The sequence below is a fragment of the Heptranchias perlo genome, chromosome 18, assembly GCF_035084215.1.
Source record: "Heptranchias perlo isolate sHepPer1 chromosome 18, sHepPer1.hap1, whole genome shotgun sequence".
NCBI lineage: Eukaryota > Metazoa > Chordata > Chondrichthyes > Hexanchiformes > Hexanchidae > Heptranchias > Heptranchias perlo.
Window position 1 is genome coordinate 51733204 of NC_090342.1, and position 20050 is coordinate 51753253.

The 20050-nt window shown below is 48.8% G+C and overlaps 1 protein-coding gene across 2 annotated transcripts in view; it reads right to left on the reverse strand.

The window, feature by feature from the left end:
- svopl (SVOP-like) overlaps positions 1-20050 on the reverse strand; it is a 127643-nt gene that overhangs the window by 102516 nt on the left and 5077 nt on the right. For both annotated transcript variants that reach the window (XM_067999906.1, XM_067999905.1), the window contains exon 2: positions 9779-9974. In XM_067999906.1, the coding sequence (XP_067856007.1) occupies positions 9779-9884 (106 nt within the window). In that variant the 5' untranslated portion in view covers positions 9885-9974. The remainder of the gene's footprint in view (positions 1-9778; positions 9975-20050) is intronic.

Sequence of the window (20050 nt, forward strand, 5' to 3'; positions counted from 1 at the left end):
ATGAGCACAAGAGTGGAGTAAACTCCAACCTTGCAACTGATACATCATCTAAAGAAACCCACCAAATAAGGTGAATACCCTTCCCACCCTCGTCCCACAGGGGATGGAAGCTGTTCTTCAAGCAGTAAACCATAGTTATAAATGTTAATTCATCACCGAGGATCAAAGGCTGGTACAGAAATAAAACTTGAACCAAATATTGCTCCATCAATCAAGCACAGAATGGCTTGATTAAATCACATCCTCTCCTTGAGCAGATAAATACTACTCACTGGATTGAACCTTCTTTTCCTTTTTGCAGGTCATGCCAATCTCTCAGAATCTTCAAATCCTTCTTTATCACCCAGACATGCAGTCACAAGAGCACTTCAGTTGAAAGTGCGCCAACTTGTAGAGTTGGTCAGAGTCGCAGCAGCAAAAACCTGCCCTAATACAAGACCTTTGACATGCTGAAAGATCCCAAGGTGCTTCACAAGGGGAAATCGCATAGTTAGGGGAGGTGACTGAAGACACGTCAAAGAGGCTGTTGAAGGTGGGGAGAGACGTAGCAAGCTGAAGGGGTTTAGAGAGAGAATGCTGAAGTGCAGGGGCCTGAAGGCTTTAAACTCTGCCCCCGATAATGCAAGGTGGGATGCGGGAAAGACCATGGCTGGAAGATCAAAGAGTGTGGGCTGGCGGAGGTTGCAGATTGGCCAGGCCATGGAGGGATTTGTCGACAAGGACCAGGATTTTGAAATCAATGCATTTGGGGATGGGAGCCAATGGAGGTTGAGGAGAAAGAAAGAAAGAAAGAAAGAAAGACTTGCATTTATAAAGCACTTTTTACGATCTCAGGATGTCCCAAAGCGCTTTGCAGCTAATGAAGTACTTTTGAAGTACGGTCGTTGTTATAATGTAGAAAACACAGCAGCCAATTTGCACGCAGCAAAATCCCACAAACAGCAATGTGCTAATGGCCAGGTGATCTGACTTTAGGTATTGGTTGAGGGACAAATATTGGCCAGGATACTGAGAAGAACTTCACTGCTCTTCTTCAAAATAGTGCCGTGGGATCTTATACGTGTCCCTGAGAGGGCGGAAGGGGCTTCGGTTTAAAGTCTCATCCAAAAGATGTCACCTCCGACAGTGCAGCACTGGAGTATCAGCCTTGAAATGGTGCTCTTGTCTCTGGAGTGCGACTTGAACCCACAACCTTCTGCCTCAGAGGCAAGAGTGCTACCACTGAGCCATGGCTGACACCAGGAATACATGTCGATGGATGAGCAGGAATTAATACAGGGCGACATGGCAGCAGCAGAGTTTTTGGACAAGTTGGAATTTGCGAGGTTACTCCAATACTCTTAGAGCAACCGGGTCTGTGGGTGACGAAGATGTGAATGGAAGTTTTAGCAGTCGGAACAAAGTCAGGAGATGTTCCGGAGATAGAAGTAGGCAGACCTGGTGATGGTTCTTATGTGGGCTTTGATGTTCAGCTCAGAGTTAAATAGAAGACTGAGGTTACACGTAGTCCTAAGCAACCAGCCAGAGAGGTGGATGGAATCAAGGGTAGGGTGAGGATATTGTGAACGGAGCCAAGCAGGATGGCTTTGGCCCTGCCAGTGTGAAGCTGGAGAATATTCTAGCTCATCCACAACTTGATATTGGATAAGCAGAGCAACAGCTGTGGAGTTGACGATGACGGCAGAGAAGTAAGGCTGGGTTTCATTGGTGCAAATAGAAAAACTGATCACATGCTTACAGATAATGTTACCAGGAGGCAGCATGTGGACAGGAAAAAAGGCCAAGGGTGCACCCTTGGGGCGTGCCAAAGATGAGCGTTCAGAAAGACGTCCTATTGCAGGAGATGTGCTGGCTGTATTGGGACAGGTAGGACTGGAACCATAAGAGGGCTGTGCCATGGACGTGGACCGCACACGACAGACAATAGATAGTATAGGTTGTGGAGAGGTAACCACGTTAGTTACTGCCTCAAAAACTTCAACTAGGTTCATTAGACGTGACTTACCCTTTATAAATCCATGCTGGCTCTCTCTGATCAGCTCATATTTGTCCAAATGCTCAGTCACTCTGTCCCTAATAACAGATTCTAGTAACTTCCCCACAACTGATGATAGATTAATAGGCCTATAACTTCCTAGTTTATCTCTCTTACCTTTCTTAAATAGTGGAGTGACTTTGGCAATTTTCTATCCAAGGGGACAATTCCTGAATGGAGAGAGTTTTTGGAAGATCATGACTAACACATCAACAATTTCCTCGCCTACTTCTTTTAATTCCCTGGGGTGGAAACCATCAGGTCCTGGAGATTTGTCTATCTTTAACCTCATTAATTTCTCCATCACCATTTTTTAAAAACTTATAATGAATCCTCCTCTTGATTTATTTTTATTTTTCCTTGTATCTCTGGTACTTTACTCTTTTCCTCTACTGCGAAGACCGTTACTTAGTAAATCTGCCATTTCCTGATTTCCAATTACAATATCACCTGCGTCTGTCATTAAGGGACCCACATTACTCTTAGCCACCCTCTTCCTCTTAATATATTTGTAAAAACCTTTAGTGTTGTCCTTGATATCCCTCGCAAGCTTTTCTCGTATTCCCTTTTTGCAGCTCTTACCACTTTCTTTGTATCCCTTTGCTGTTCTTTATATCTCTCCCAATTCGCGGGATCTCTACTGTTCTTTGCTTTTGTATAAGCCCTTTTGTTTAGTTTTATTCTATCTCTCACTTTCCTTGTTGACTAAGATTGTTTAATTACACAAGTAGAGCTCTTGCCCTTTAGGGGTATGTACAGATCATGTATTGTACCAAATACTTTTTTGAACACCTCCCACTGTTCATCTGTAGTTTTATCCAGTAATAGTTCTGCCCAGTCTATTGTGGTCAATTCCTGCCTCATCCCTCCAAAGTCAGCCTTAGCTAAATTTAAAACTTTGGTTTGTGACTCGCTCTTCTCCCTCTCAAACCTAGTGCGGAATTCTATCACATTATAGTCACTGTTAGCTAGGTGTTCCCTTACCGTTATTGACTAATTCAGGCTTATTACTCATTACTAAATCTAATATGGCCTGTTCTCTTGTTGGTTCAAAAACATTTTGTTCAGGAAAACCGTCTCGAATACACTCAAGAAATTCACTGCCTTTGGGACTCGAGCTGTTCTGCTTCTCCCAGTCTGTGTGAAAATTAAAGTCACCCTAAAAGAATCATAGAATCATAGAAAGGTTACAGCACGGAAGGAGGCCATTCGGCCCATCCAATCCGCGCCGGCTCTGTGCAAGAGTAATCCAGCTAGTCCCACTCCCCCGCTGTATCCCCATAGCCCTGCAAATTTTTTCCTTTCAAATATTAATCCAGTTCCCTTTTGAAGGCCATGATTGAATCTGCCTCCACCATCCACTTGGCCAGTGCATTCCAGATCCTAACCACTCGATGTGTAAAAAAGTTTTTCCTCATGTCACCTTTGGTTCTTTTGCCAATCACCTTAAATCAATGTCCTCTGGTTCTTGACCCTTCCACCAATGGGAACAGTTTCTCTCTGTCTACTCTGTCTAGACCCTTCATGATTTTTAATACCTCTGTCAAATCTCCTCTCAACCTTCTCTGTTCCAAGGAGAACAACCACAGCTTCTCCAGTCTATCCACGTAACTAAAGTCCCTCATCCCTGGAATCATTCTAGTAAATCTCTTCTGCACCCTCATCCTTCCTAAAGTGCGGTGCCCAGAACTGGACACAATACTCCAGTTGTGGCCGAACCAGTGTTTTATAAAGGTTCATCATGATTTCCAAACTTTTGTACTCTATGCCTCTATTTATAAAGCCCAGGGTCATAAGAACATAAGAACATAAGAAATAGGAGCAGGAGTAGGCCAATCGGCCCCTCGAGCCTGCTCCGCCATTCAATAAGATCATGGCTGATCTGATCCTAACCTCAAATCTAAATTCATGTCCAATTTCCTGCCCGCTCCCCGTAACCCCAAATTCCCTTTACTTCTAGGAAACTGTCTATTTCTGTTTTAAATTTATTTAATGATGTAGCTTCCACAGCTTCCTGGGGCAGCAAATTCCACAGACCTACAACCCTCTGAGTGAAGAAGTTTCTCCTCATCTCAGTTTTGAAAGAGCAGCCCCTTATTCTAAGATTATGCCCCCTCGTTCTAGTTTCACCCATCCTTGGGAACATCCTTACCGCATCCACCCGATCAAGCCCCTTCACAATCTTATATGTTTCAATAAGATCGCCTTTCATTCTTCTGAACTCCAATGAGTAGAGTCCCAATCTACTCAACCTCTCCTCATATGTCCGCCCCCTCATCCCCGGGATTAACCGAGTGAACCTTCTTTGTACTGCCTCGAGAGCAAGTATGTCTTTTCTTAAGTATGGGTCCTGTATGCTTTTTTAACTGCTTTCTCAACCTGCCATGCCATCTTCAACAATTTTTGCACATAAACCCCCAGATCTCTCTGTTCCTGTACCCCTTTTAGAGTTGTGCCCTCCAGTTTATATTGCCTCTCCTCATTCTTCCTACCAAAATGTATCACTTCGCATTTTTCTGCATTAAATTTCATCTGCCACGTGTCCATCCATGCCACCAGCCTGTCTATATCTTCTTGAAGTCTATCACTATCCTCCTCACTGTTTACTACCCTTCCAAGTTTTGTATCATCTGCAAATTTTGAAATTGTGCCCTGTACACCCAAGTCCAAGTCATTAATATATATTAAGAAAATGAAGTGGTCCCAGCACCGACCCCTGGGGAAAAACCACTGTACACCTCACTCCAGTCCGATAAACAATCATTCACCACTACTCTCTGTATCCATCTTGATGATAAGCCTACCGTGCGGCACTTTATCAAACGTCTTTTGAAAGTCCATATACACCACATCAATTATATTGCGCTCATCTACCCTCTCTGTTACCTCATCAAAAAACTCTATCAGGTTAGTTAAACATGATTTGCCTTTAACAAATCCGTGCTGGCTTTCTCTAATCAATCCACAGTCGTCCAAGTGACTGTTAATTCTGTCCCGGATTATCGTTTCTAAAAGTTTCCTCAACACTGAGGTTAAACTGACTGGCCTATAGTTGCTGGGTTTAACCTTACACCCTTTTTTGAACAAGGGTTTAAGTATGCTAACTATAAAACTACTCTATTTTTGCAACAAGCTTCTCTGATCTCTGTGTTTATGTATCATGTTACTTTACAACTCCCACCAAAGTCTTGCATCCCTTTCTATTCCTCAATTTTACCCATAGCATTTCTACTGCCTACTCATCCTTATTGATATCCCCTCTTTCTAATGCTGTCATACTGTCCCTTGTCCATATTGCTACTCCTCCTTTTCCAATTCCCCTGTCCTTTCTAAAGACCTTATAACCTGGAATAGGTATCTCCAAATCTTGCCATGTTTGTAACCAGGTCTCAGTGATGGAAAGGGATCAAGTAGCAATGTCATGGCCATTGGACCAAGGAGAGATAGTTGAGCTGGGTTGGAGCAGGTAGTACTTTTGGAGAAGGCAAAGGTGACGAAAGGTAACAGGGGAAAAACTATAGAGTGTTGTGAGGTTGTGGCTAGTGCAGGGGAGGGACTGGGGTGGTGGGGGGGGAGTTGGGGATACTATAAGCAGTAGGGAAGGGGAAAGTGATGCAGTAAATGGATAGCCTTAATTTTAGAGATGAAGAAATCTTTGCACCTAGGGTTAGCGGTGAGGATGAAGGGGGCAGATGAGGTGGTTTGTGATTGGGGAAAGGGGTTGAGAGCGTGCATACCCTCCTGGATGATCCTGGGGCAGTTCAAGTATTTGGTGGGGAGAGTGAGAGGAGGAAATCCAGGCCTGTTATGTTTTCAAAACTACAGACTTCAGATTTAAAGACATGAAGGTGAGTATTGTACCAGAGGAACAGTGGTTGGACTGCAGAGGTTCAAGAAAGCCCACCACCACCCTCTCAAGGGCAACTAAGGATGGGCAATAAATGCCGGCCTTGCCAGCGACGCCCACCTCCTGAGAATGAATATAATTAAAGTGATTGCATGGTTAATTTCCCTTTGCCCAAGCCAGTACTTTAGGTTCGATCCGTGTTGTACTTTAATTTGCTCATTGTAGGAGGATCCAGCAAGGAGAGGGAATGCAATGAGATGATGAAGTGAATTCTATATCCTCCTGGCACCATGCTTTCTACTGCATCAGATAAACAGGTTTTAATGAGCCTCCTGAGGGCACCCAACTCCAACCTGAGGACAATGAACAGGAAACCAGCCAGAGCAACTGGAAAAGCATCAACCTGCATCACGGCCTCAGAATCATGCCAGTCACAGTATTTGCTTAAAAAGAACATTTTGTAACAGCAACGTGTACTCTACAAACACCATCTAAATCCTATACCACCAGACTGCATGAGATACATAAAAGGGAGAACAATATAAATATGGGCGTTATAAATAGAGGCATAGGGGTTGATTTTAAACCCCAAGAACGGGTGGGTTGGGGGTGGGTGGGAGTTGAAAATAGTTGTTTTTTGGGTCACGACCGCAACCCGGCTTTATTTCCGGGTTTACCGTCGGCGCATAAAAGTACAGGCTTCCCACTGGGAATGCCAAGTCCGAAAACTTTGCGGTTGTGACCCAAAAAAACAACTTTTTTCAACTCCCACCCGCCCCCAACCCACCCGTTCTTGGGTTTTAAAATCACCCCCATAGAGTACAAAAGGAAGGAAGTCACATAAAACCTTTATAAATCACTGGTTAGGCCTCAGCTGAAGTATTGTGTCCAATTCTGGGCACCACACTTTAGGATGGATGTCAAGGCCTTGGAGGGGATGCAGAGGAGATTTACTAAAATTGTGCCAGGGATGAGGGACTTCAGTTATTTGGAGAGACTGGAGAAGCTGAAATTGTTCTCCTTAGAGCAGAGAAGGTTAAGTGGAGATTCAGCAAAGGTGTTCAAATCATGAGGGGTTTTGATACAGTAAATAAGGGGCAACTGTTTCCAGTGGCAGGAGGGTCAGTAATCAAAGGTCACAGATTTAAGGTAATTGGCAAAAGAACCAGAGGGGAGATGAGGAGAATTTTTTTTTACACAGCGAGTTATTATGATCTGGAATGCGTTGCCTGAAAGGATGGTGGAAGCAGATTCAATAGTTTCAAAGGGAATTGCATATATACTAGAAAAGGAAAAATTTGCAGGGCTATGGGGAAAGAGCAGGGGAGTGGGGCTAATTAGATAACTCTTCCAAAGACCCGGCACAGGCCGATTATCTTCCTTCTGTGCTGTTAGATTCTATTATTCTATAATAGGGCCCTATTATACAAATAGTCTGTACAGCATGGATCAGGCCATTAGAAGTCAACCAGCATCACGGCCTCAGAATCATGCCAGTCACAGTATTTGCTTAAAAGAACATTTTGTAACAGCAACATGTACTCTACAATATATTACCTGAACAATCTGTCTTATGTTGAATCCCATTTTGTTCTATTTTAATCTTCTTTCAGAAAGTTGATTATATGTATAAATTACATGGAATTACATAGAAATTACAGCACGGACACAGGTCGCTCAGTTCAATCAGTCCGTGCTGGTATTTAATGTCCACATGAGAAGTATCTTAACCCCATGTGTCTGTCCTGTTCCCATATCCCATTATCCCCTTTCCTTCAATCAGCTATCTTACCTTTCCTTAAATGTTGACATGGTCTCTCCTTCAATTGCTAAGCCTGGTAGCGCATTCCACAGTCTCACAACCCTATGTGTAAAAAAGTTTCTCCTGCTCTCTGTCCTAAATCTCTTCCATTTAATCTTATATCTGTGTTGCGGAGTTACTGTACAGTGTTGTCACAGGGTATTTATATGTTAGCACAGTGGGGTTGTCAGTACAGCTGTGCACACATTGGGAGCAATGTGCTGATTGAGGATTGTGATAATCTAATGAAAGTTCCTGGGGTTCTTGCCTGTATAGTGAATAACCTTCCTGGGTTGGGTCGATGCCATTTGTGGGGTGTGTGTTGTTACTTGTGGTCCCATCCTGACTTCCCTTGAGGACAGCCTTGGTGCGGGTGGGATGTGTCTGGGTCTTCCAAGAAACGGCAGTGAATCACCTGATACCCTCTAAGCTGCAGGTGAATGTATGTCATGTCAGCCGTGGCCCAGTGGTAGCACTCTTGCCTCTGAGTTAGATGTTCTGGGTTTAAGTCCCACTCCAGAGACTTGAGCACATTATCCAGGCTGGCACTCCCAGTGCAGTACTAAGGGAATGCTGCACTGTTGGAGGTGCCATCTTTCAGTATGAGATATTAAACTAAGGCCCTGCCTGCTCACTCATGTGGGTGTAAAAGATCCCATGGCACTTTTTAGAAGAAGAGCAGGGAAGTTCTCCCAGGGTCCTAGTCAACATTTATCTTTGAGCCAACACCTAAAACAGATTATTTGGTCATTTAAGTCGTTGCTGTCTTTGGGACCTTGCTGTGTTCAAATTGGCCGCTGTGTTTTCCTATATTACAACAGTGACTACACATCAAAAGTATTTCATTGGTTGTAAAGCGCTTTGGGACGTCCTGAGGTTGTGAAAGGAGCTATATAAATGCAAGTCTTTCTTTCTTTGTGCATTGACTAGCATGTGATATTAGGGGTATTCCTGTTTCCAAAATCAACATAGCAATTAAAATATAACATTTTCCACAAATGTCTTTTGCCAGTTCCCTACAATGCTACATTAGTACCTTGGCACACCAAAATACACATCTGAAAATAACTACACAAATCAACAGTGATGCACTATGTGGTTGAATATAACCTGTCGGGCTTTCCACGTGAAGAATGGTCACTTGGTTGAGGTACCAGAGGGGCAACCAGCACAACCAAGAAGTGACTTAAAAAGAAAGACAGAAGGGGAGAAACATGAATATAAAGGAAGAGAGGAAAACAAGAATAGCCAGGGGGCTGGGCCGGGGGCTGGGCAAGTCGAGTACTGGGCTGGGTGAGTCCGGATTCGAGAGTTGGGAGTTGGGTGCTGGATTGGGTGAGTCCGGAATCGTGATTTGGGAGTCGGGTGCTGGGCTGGGTGAGTCCGGAATCGGGATTTGGGAGTTGGGTGCTGGAATGGGTGAGTCCGGAGTCGGGAGTTGGGAGTTGAGTGCTGGATTGGGTGAGTCTGGAGTCGGGAGTTGGGAGTTGGGTGCTGGATCAGGTGAGTCCGGAGTCGGGAGCTGGGAGTCAGGTGCTGGAATGGGTGAGTCTGGAGTCGGGAATTGGGAGTCGGGTGCTGGGCTGGGTGAGTCCGGAGTCGGGAGTTGGGAGTCGGGTGCTGGATTGAGTGAGTCCGGAGTCGGGAGTTGGGAGTCGCGTGCTGGAATGGGTGAGTTCGGAGTCGGGATTTGGGAGTCGGGTGCTGGATTGAGTGAGTCCGGAATCGGGAGTTGGGAGTTGAGTGCTGGATTGGGTGAGTCCGGAGTCGGGAATTGGGAGTTGGGTGCTGGAATGGGTGAGTCCGGAGTTGGGAGTTGGGAGTCAGGTGCTGGAATGGGTGAGTCCGGAGTTGGGAATTGGGAGTCGGGTGCTGGATTGGGTGAGTCCGGAGTCGGGAGTTGGGAGTTGGGTGCTGGAATGGGTGAGTCCGGAGTCGGGATTTGGGAGTCGGGTGCTGGAATGGGTGAGTCCGGAGTCGGGAGTTGTGGGTCAGGTGCTGGGCTGGGTGATTTGGGAAAAAAAGGGACAAGCTTCAATGGGCTGAATGGCCTTTTGTCACTCTGGAAATGTTCTTTTATTCAATGAATTTGTACCTGTCTGGGGTCGAGCTCCTGTCGTAAACGTGCCTGTCTGTGGTGGAGGGGTGTAGCATTCCTCCAGGTGAATGTAGTTGATGAGTGGTCGTTTCCTGGATGCCATATTGCTTCTTAGACACTGAATCACAGATTCTTCCCAAGTAATAATAAACACTCAACACTTCAATATTAATCTTCCCAACACGAGAGGGACCTAAAGGAAAAGAGAAGAAAGAGATTGGTATTCAAAACAAATATCATTTTATATTATTTTGTTCATGAGCATTTTCAAAAAATATAAACGTACAAACAAATTCTAGTTCAGTGGTTTTCAAATATTAACAATCCTCAAGACCCCCTGCAAATACCGACACACTCCCCCGGACCCCCTGCAAATACCGACACACTCCCCCGGACCCCCTGCAAATACCGACACACTCCCAGAGACCCCCTGTAAATACCGACACACTCCCCCGGACCCCCTGTAAATACCGACACACTCCCAGAGACCCCCTGTAAATACTGACACACTCCCAGGGACCCCCTGTAAATACTTACACACACCCAGGGACCCCCTGTAAATACTGACACACTCCCAGAGCCCCCCTGTAAATACTGACACACTCCCAGGGACCCCCTGTAAATACTTACACACACCCAGGGACCCCCAGTAAATACTGACAAACTCCCAGGGACCCCCTGTAAATACTGACACACTCCCGGGGACCCCCTGTAAATACTGACACACTCCCGGGGACCCCCTGTAAATACTGACACATTCCCCCGGACCCCCTGTAAATACTGACACACTCCCCCGGACCCCCTGTAAATACTGACACACTCCCCCGGACCCCCTGTAAATACTGACACACACCCAGGGACCCCCTGTAAATACTGACACACACCCAGGGACCCCCTGTAAATACTGACACATTCCCAGGGACCTCCCCTAGCATTTAAATGAGAAGGAGGAGGGGGCCAAGGATAGATCCTTTGGGGTCTCCAGAGGTAACAGTGTGGGAGCAGGAAGAGAAGCCATTGCAGGTGATTCTCTGGCTACAACTGGATAGATAGGAATGGAACCAGGCGAGGGCCGTCCCGCCCAGCTGGGCGATGGAGGAGAGGCGGTGGAGGAGGAGGGTGTGGTTAACAGTGTCAAAGGCTGCAGGCTGGTCAAGAAGGATGAGGAGGGATAGTTTACAATGGTCACAGTCACAGAGGATGTAATTTGTGACTTTGATAAAGGTCATTTCAGTACTGTGGCAGGGGCGGAAACCTGATTAAAGGGATTCAAACATGGAGTTGCAGGAAAGATGGGCACAGATTTGAGAGGTGACAAAATGTTCAAGGACTTTGGAGGGGAAAGGGAGATTGATGATGATTGATGATGGGGTACTGTTCTCCTCCCCTCTAAATCTGCCGTCATCTGACGAGGAGAACAGTACCTGAGGAGAGGGAACCGTAAACAATATCAGCTTAACATGGAGGCCAGGAGAGGAAGTTGGGTGCTCAGCAGTTTGGTGGGAATAGGGTTGAGGGAGCAGGAGATGGGTTTCATGGTCAAGACGAGCTCAGAGAGGGCAGGAGGAGAGATAGGAGAGATAGGAGAGAAAGAAGTGAGTTCAGGGTTAGGGCAGGGGGAAGCATAAGAGGTGTTTGGATTCATGGTTCCAATCTTAGTGACAATCAACTCCTCACACTTGTTGTTGGAGGTGAGGATGGAGAAGGCAGAGGAAAGGGGTTTAAAGACTGACACACACCCAGGCACCCTCTGTGAACACTAACACACTCCCTGGGACCGCCTGCTGTCGCTGACACACACCCAGGCACCCTCTGTGAACACTGACACACTCCCTGGGACTGCCTGCTGTCGCTGACACACTCCCGGGGACCGCCTGCAAACACTGACACACTCAGGGGAAACCCTGCTGTCACTGACACACTCCCGGGGACCGCCTGCTGTCACTGACACACTCCCAGGGACACCCTGCTGTCGCTGACACACTCAGGGGACCGCCTGCTGTCACTGACACACTCCCGGGGACACCCTGCTGTCGCTGACACACTCAGGGGACACCCTGCTGTCGCTGACACACTCAGGGGACTGCCTGCTGTCGCTGACACACTCAGGGGACCGCCTGCTGTCACTGACACACTCCCAGGGACACCCTGCTGTCGCTGACACACTCAGGGGACTGCCTGCTGTCGCTGACACACTCAGGGGACCGCCTGCTGTCATTGACACACTCCCAGGGACACCCTGCTGTCGCTGACACACTCAGGGGACTGCCTGCTGTCGCTGACACACTCAGGGGACCGCCTGCTGTCACTGACACACTCCCAGGGACACCCTGCTGTCGCTGACACACTCAGGGGACCGCCTGCTGTCACTGACACACTCCCGGGGACCGCCTGCTGTCACTGACACACTCCCGGGGACACCCTGCTGTCGCTGACACACTCCCGGGGACACCCTGCTGTCACTGACACACTCAGGGGACACCCTGCTGTCACTGACACACTCCCGGGGACACCCTGCTGTCGCTGACACACTCCCGGGGACACCCTGCTGTCACTGACACACTCAGGGGACACCCTGCTGTCACTGACACACTCCCGGGGACACCCTGCTGTCACTGACACACTCAGGGGACACCCTGCTGTCACTGACACACTCAGGGGACACCCTGCTGTCACTGACACACTCCCGGGGACACCCTGCTGTCACTGACACACTCAGGGGACACCCTGCTGTCACTGACACACTCAGGGGACACCCTGCTGTCACTGACACACTCAGGGGACACCCTGCTGTCACTGACACACTCCCGGGGACACCCTGCTGTCACTGACACACTCCCAGGGACACCCTGCTGTCACTGACACACTCCTGTCACTGACACACTCCCGGGGACTGCCTGCTGTCGCTGACACACTCAGGGGACACCCTGCTGTCACTGACACACTCCCAGGGACACCCTGCTGTCGCTGACACACTCCCGGGGACACCCTGCTGTCACTGACACACTCCTGTCACTGACACACTCCCGGGGACACCCTGCAAACACTGACACACACCCAGGCACCCTCTGTGAACACTAAAACATGCCAATGGCCCCCTGTAAATAACATCACACTGCAAAGGGCACCCTGCAAACACAGACACACTCCAGCAGACCCCCTGCAAACACAGACACACTCCTGGAACCCTCTGCAGACACTGACACACTCCCAGGGACCCCCTGCAAATACTGACACAGTCCTGAGGACTCCTGCAAACACTGTCACACTCCGGAGACCCCCTGCAAACACTGACACACTCCCAGGGACCCCCTGCAAACACTGACACACTCCTGGAACCCCCTGCAAACACTGACACACTCCTGGAACCCCCTGCAAACACTGACACACTCCTGGGGACCCCTGCAAACACTGACACACTCCTGGAACCCCCTGCAAACACTGACACATTCCCAGGGACCCCCTGCAAACACTGACACACTCCCAGGGACCCCCTGCAAACACTGACACACTCCCAGGGACCCCCTGCAAACACTGACACACTCCCAGGGACCCCCTGTAAACACTGACACACTCCTGGGGATTCCCTGTCGTCACTGACACACCCCTGCGGACACCCTGCAAACACTAATACACTCTTGGGGACCCCTGCAAGCACAGACACACTCGTGGAGCCTCCCGCAAACATTGACACACTCCCAGGGACCCCTTGCAAATACTGACACAGTCCTGGGGACCCCTGCAAGCACAGACACACTCCTGGGGACCCCTGCAAACACTGACACACTCCTGGGGACCCCTGCAAATACTGACACAGTCCTGGGGACCCCTGCAAATACTGACACAGTCCTGGGGACCCCTGCAAACACGGACACACTCCTGGGGACCCCTGCAAACACTGACACAGTCCTGGGGACCCCTGCAAACACGGACACACTCCTGGGGACCCCTGCAAACACTGACACATTCCTGGGGACCCCTGCAAACACTGACACACTCCTGGGGACCCCTGCAAACACGGACACACTCCTGGGGACCCCTGCAAACACTGACACATTCCTGGGGACCCCTGCAAACACTGACACACTCCTGGGGACCCCTGCAAACACTGACACACTCCCAGGGACTCCCTGCAAACACGGACACACTCCTGGGGACCCCTTGCAAACACTGACACACTCCTGGAGACCTCCGGCAAACACTGACACACCCCAGGGGACCCCCTACAAACACTGTCACATACCTGGGAACCCCTGTCATCAGTGACACACTCCTGTGGACCCTCTGCAAACACTGAGACACTCCTGGGGTCCCTCTACCATCACTGACACACTCCTGGGGACGCCCTTGTAAGATTCTCAAAATTCACAGATCCCCCAAAACTCGGAGAAAAACCCTAAAGAAAAGGACTTTGGACTCTTTTCTAACCATTTCAGGGTGATGAAATATTGGGCCGAACTGAGGGTGATTCAAGGTCAAAAACCAAGATTTGGTATTTTAAAAAGGCATGTTTGGGCTTGTAAAGGAAAAGGCTGCAACAGGAGTTGGGATCAAGCTCTGTAATAGAAGGTTTGAGTATTGGAGTTAATCAAACTGTCTGGGGTACTGTGAGACCTCACTCAGCCCCTACCAGACATTTACATTCAGACAATAGACCCACGGAAGAGCAGTCCCCACCCAAATTACAGGACCCATCCAAAACATGCATAAAACAAATCCAATCACCCCACTGCATACAGTTTTGGTCTCCATACTTAAGAAAAGACATACTTGCTCTCGAGGCAGTACAAAGAAGGTTCACTCGGTTAATCCCGGGGATGAGGGGGCGGACATATGAGGAGAGGTTGAGTAGATTGGGACTCTACTCATTGGAGTTCAGAAGAATGAGAGGCGATCTTATTGAAACATATAAGATTGTGAAGGGTCTTGATCGGGTGGATGCAGTAAGGATGTTCCCAAAGATGGGTGAAACTAGAACTAGGGGGCATAATCTTAGAATAAGGGGCTGCTCTTTCAAAACTGAGATGAGGAGAAACTTCTTCACTCAGAGGGTGGTAGGTCTGTGGAATTTGCTGCCCCAGGAAGCTGTGGAAGCTACATCATTAGATAAATTTAAAACAGAAATAGACAGTTTCCTAGAAGTAAAGGGAATTAGGGGTTATGGGGAGCGGGCAGGAAATTGGACATGAAGCTGAGTTCGGATCGGTCAATGCCCTGTGGGTGGCGGAGAGGGCCCAGGGGCTATGTGGCTGGGTCCTGCTCCGACTTCTTGTGTTCTTTAGATTTGTGGTTGGGATCAGATCAGCCATGATCTTATTGAATGGCGGAGCAGGCTCGAGGGGCCGATTGGCCTACTCCTGCTCCAATTTCTTATGTTCTTATGTTCTTATGTTCCATAGAAATCTCAGGCCTAGTCAGGAAACTCGAAACCTGAGCACAATGACTACAATCAAGCAAGAGCTCAACAACTCATGAAACCATCCCGAAACCACCTCACACATTCGTAAACAAGTTACTCTTAACGAGCCCGCCAAAATCTTACAATAAACCGGGTCAGATTTGGCGCGCAGATAAGGAGGCTTCAATTAGTATAATTGAAGGCCCATTTTCTCAAGAAGTTCAGTTCAGCCAGGAGTTCGACAGCTCGGGAGACAACAGTTCAACAAGGCGAGGGGGCAACAGAAAGAAGTTCAACAGAGAAGGTCAGCAGCTCTAGAAGCAGGCTGACACACAAGAAGAAACCAGAGCAACAGCCCCAATAACCATCGGACACCTCGCAGCAACAAGGGCCTTACGAAACAACCAACCGAATATTACCACCAACCAACCGGGTAATATTGAGCCACCGCGACCAAAGAGAACCAACTCGGGAGAAAACCGAAGATCCGCAAAGTTTCCACTCTACAATCTATTCCTGACTTACCCCTGGGTGAGTTTTCTACTCAAAAGACTCTAAATCCTATCACTTTACGAAGAAAAGTGGGTACTCACCCGATAGATCCAAGACGCACCCTACCGCATCAGCGGACTCGCAAAGACTGACCAGCTACGCAGTTGAAGTCCTCTACCACGTCCGGGGTACGGCAAACACCAACCAACACATACAGCAAACCCCGAAATCACGAACCAGCTCAACTGTCAAGGATTCGTTTGGTGAGCATCATCTCTGGTCCTTTAGAGCCCAACTTAGCGAGTAAAGTGGGATTGGGAGGGGTGAGGTATCTTTCTACTGTAATTTCCCTCGTGTGTATCGAAGTGTTCCCCATTTTATTAAAGTGTTAAGATTGTTGTGTTGTATTTTCTCTCTTGAATAAAGATCAAAGTTTCTTGCACCAAAACCAGTTGTCTGCTGCACTTTGTCACAACCCCCAAATAAGTCCAAGGTCTAGAACCCAGGGATTGGGAGCGATTCGAACCGCTCAGAAGTCAGAGGTGAAGCTGACACACACCACCACCCCCTACACCTGCAAACATCGACACGCTCCTGGGGAACCCCTGCCCTCACTGACACACTCCTGGCAACACCGTCCAAACACTGACACACTCCTGGGGACTCCCTGCAAACACTGATACACTCCTGGAGACCCTCTGCAAACACTGACACACTCCTGGGGACTCCCTGCAAACACTGATACACTCCTGGAGACCCTCTGCAAACACTGACACACTCCAGGGGACCCCCTGCCGTCACTGACACACTCCTGAGCAGCCCTTGCAAACACTGACACACTCCCGGGGACCCCCTGCAAATGCTGACACAGTCCTGGGGACCTCCAGCAAACATTGACACACTCCTGAGGACCCTCTGCAAACACCGACACACTCCCGGGGACCCCCTGCCAACACGGACACACTCCCGGGGACACCCTGCAAACACTGACACACTCCCGGGGACACCCTGCAAACACTGACACACTCCCGGGGACCCCTGCAAACACTGACACACTCCCAGAGACCCCTGCAAACACTGACACACTCCTGGAGACCCCTTTGCAAATAGTAACACATTCCTGGGCTCCTCCTGCAAACACTGACACACTCCTGGGGACTCCCTGCAAACACTGACACACTCCTGGGGGCACCCTGCAAACACTGACACACTCCCGGGGACCCCGTGCACACACTGACACACTCCCGGGGACACCCTGCAAACACTGACACACTCCTGGAGGCCCCTGCACACACTGACACACTCCCGGGGACCCCCTGCAAACACTGACACACTCCTGGAGGCCCCTGCACACACTGACACACTCCCGGGGACCCCCTGCAAACACTGACACACTCCCGGGGACCCCCTGCAAACACTGACACACTCCTGGAGGCCCCTGCAAACACTGACACATTCCCAGGGACCCCCTGCAAACAGTGACACATTCCCAGGGACCCCCTGCACACACTGACACATTCCCAGGGACCCCCTGCAAACACTGACACACTCCCAGGGACCCCCTGCAAACAGTGACACATTCCCAGGGACCCCCTGCACACACTGACACACTCCCAGGGACCCCCTGCAAACACTGACACACTCCCGGGGACACCCTGCAAACACTGACACACTCCCAGGGACCCCCTGCACACACTGACACATTCCCAGGGACCCCCTGCAAACACTGACACACTCCCAGGGACCCCCTGCAAACACTGACACATTCCCAGGGACCCCCTGCAAACACTGACACACTCCCGGGGACCCCCTGCAAACACTGATACATTCCTGGGGACCCCCTGCAAACACTGATACATTCCTGGGGACCCCCTGCAAACACTGATACATTCCTGGGGACCCCCTGCAAACACTGATACATTCCTGGGGACCCCCTGCAAACACTGATACATTCCTGGGGACCCCCTGCAAACACTGATACATTCCTGGGGACCCCCTTCTGCACTTCAGAAAGGGAGTGTCAAATATCCATGCGGTTCAGTGCTATCATTGTAAAGGTTTTTTATAGTTATACAGAAACAAAGATAACTGTGCTCGTAAATCAATCAAGATAGAAATATACAAATAAAGGCAGACAGACAATCAGAATTCCCTCTTGGGATCGGCTCCTGCCCAACTCCCCTAAGCTCCAGGTACCCCAGTTTAAAATCGAAATGATCTAAACACTTCAGGTCAGGGGACCAGCGGGAGTCAGGGTTTTGGGTCAGGGGACCAGCGGGAGTCAGGGTTTAGGGTCAGGGGACCAGCGGGAGTCAGGGTTTAGGGTCAGGGGACCAGCGGGAGTCAGGGTTTAGGGTCAGGGGACCAGCGGCAGTAGGGCTTAGGGTCAGGGGACAAGTGGGAGCCGGGGTTTAGGGTCAGGGGACAAGTGGGAGCCGGGGTTTAGGGTCAGGGGACCAGCGGGAGTCAGGAACTTGGAATTATTTTTGAGAATACCTCAATTTTTAATTGGAAAATATCCCTTTACCCAAACCTTCACAAAGACAGCACCTCTTTTACTAGAGAGGAATGTCCTGAAATCTGGTACTTCAAACATGAACACAAGAATAATAGTGGACAAAGAACGTGATGTGAAATGTTAAGCCTTGGTGCCTGATTATGCCTAGAGCTCAATTTCAAGGTACAAATGGATGATCTTAAGCTGCTTTTACATCAGTGTTTTCATTTGCATTCCAGGAACTTGGGGCTAGAAATGGGATCGCGCCCGAATTGGGGGTTGCACACGTCTACTGAGGCAAAATTGACCACGCAAAATTGGTCTGCTGGCCTCATTTGTTTACGACCGGCAAGCGGCGGGCGCCAGTCATGGCCCAAGAGGCAGCTCACCGGTCCTGGGAAGAAGGAAGGTCGGCCGGCCCGGACTTCGACAGAGGTGGTAAGCAGAGTTCGGGACGAGGGGTGGGATGGCAATATGGGAGGGGGGTGCAAACCGTGGCAGGCAGCGGCCTGCGAATTTAATGTGGAGCTGGGAGGAGCACTCCTGCACAATGAGGTAAGTGAAAGAAACAACTCACCTTTCGGGTGGCAGCCTCCAGCGGTCCCTTTAAGGACGGCTGGTTTGGCTGGCAAGTGCCTGAGAATATTGACTGCAGCGTGCACACAGTGCATGCTGCAATCAGTCGCTAACGGATTTTGGAAAGGGGGCCTCAAACAAGCGTTAGGCCCACTATTTGCATATGCAAAGTACTAACACCTGTTTCAGACAGGGGAACTGGACGCCTGCGCAGGAGCCTTTACCAAAATGTCAGGCAGCGCACTCCCAGTGCGGAATGTGCGAACGCACTCTCTCTGCTATATTAGATGCTGATTGACGGCAACTAATTTCTGGGCCTTGGGTGTCTGCGAGCAGTTCAGTTTTCCGCAGCCTGGCAGCGCATCGTGGACCCAGTTTGGAAGGTCAAAATCTAGAATTAGTTACTGCTCGATGTGTAAAAAAAAAGACTTGCATTTATATAGCTATTTTTATGACCTCAGAATGTACCAAAGCACTTTACAGCCTATAAAGTACATTTTGAAGTGTACTCACTGTTGTAATGTAGGAAACACGGCAGCCAATTTGCGCACAGCAAGATTCCACAAACAGAAATGAGATAATGACCAGATAATCTGTTTTAGTGATGTTAGTTGAGGGATAAATATTGGCCAGGACCGGGGAGAACTCTAGTTGAAGTAAAGTGCAATGTAATTTCTTTTTTAAGTGTTACACTATCTGTCTATTTCCTATGAAAACTAATCAACTACAAATTTTACAAAGTACCTAAACAAACTGCACAGTGCATTCCTCTTTAAGTGTTTCTATAGCAACATCCATTAATAGCTACAACCGCCACAGTTGGTCACATAGTTGTGGGGCCAGGGAGGAGACAGACTGATCCGCCCCTTCAACTTTCAGACATTTATCTTCTGAACCTCACTCAACAACATGAAAGAAAAATAGTTCTTGTGAATTTGTTTTCAAGTTCTTGCGGTAAATAATTTATATCTATCGTGACAATTTTGAGGAAGTGAAAGATTTAACGTCTTAAAAATAGACACCGCAGAGAGGAATTGGTCATTCTTATTTGTGCCACACCGTGCACAGCTATTGGATTCCTTCCTTTTAACCCCTCAGTGACTGTGGTGTGCCGACTTCAAATGTACTGCAACTTGTAGTCAATTATTCAATTTGAGGTTTTGAGAGGTGTTGTGCATTGGAGCCGGCAGTAGAATTTGTTAAAAATTAATTTTTGGGGTGTGGGCGTCGCTGGTGAGGCCAGCGTTTATTGCCCATCCCTAATTGCCCTTGAGAAGGTGGTGGTGAGCCGCCTTCTTGAACCGCT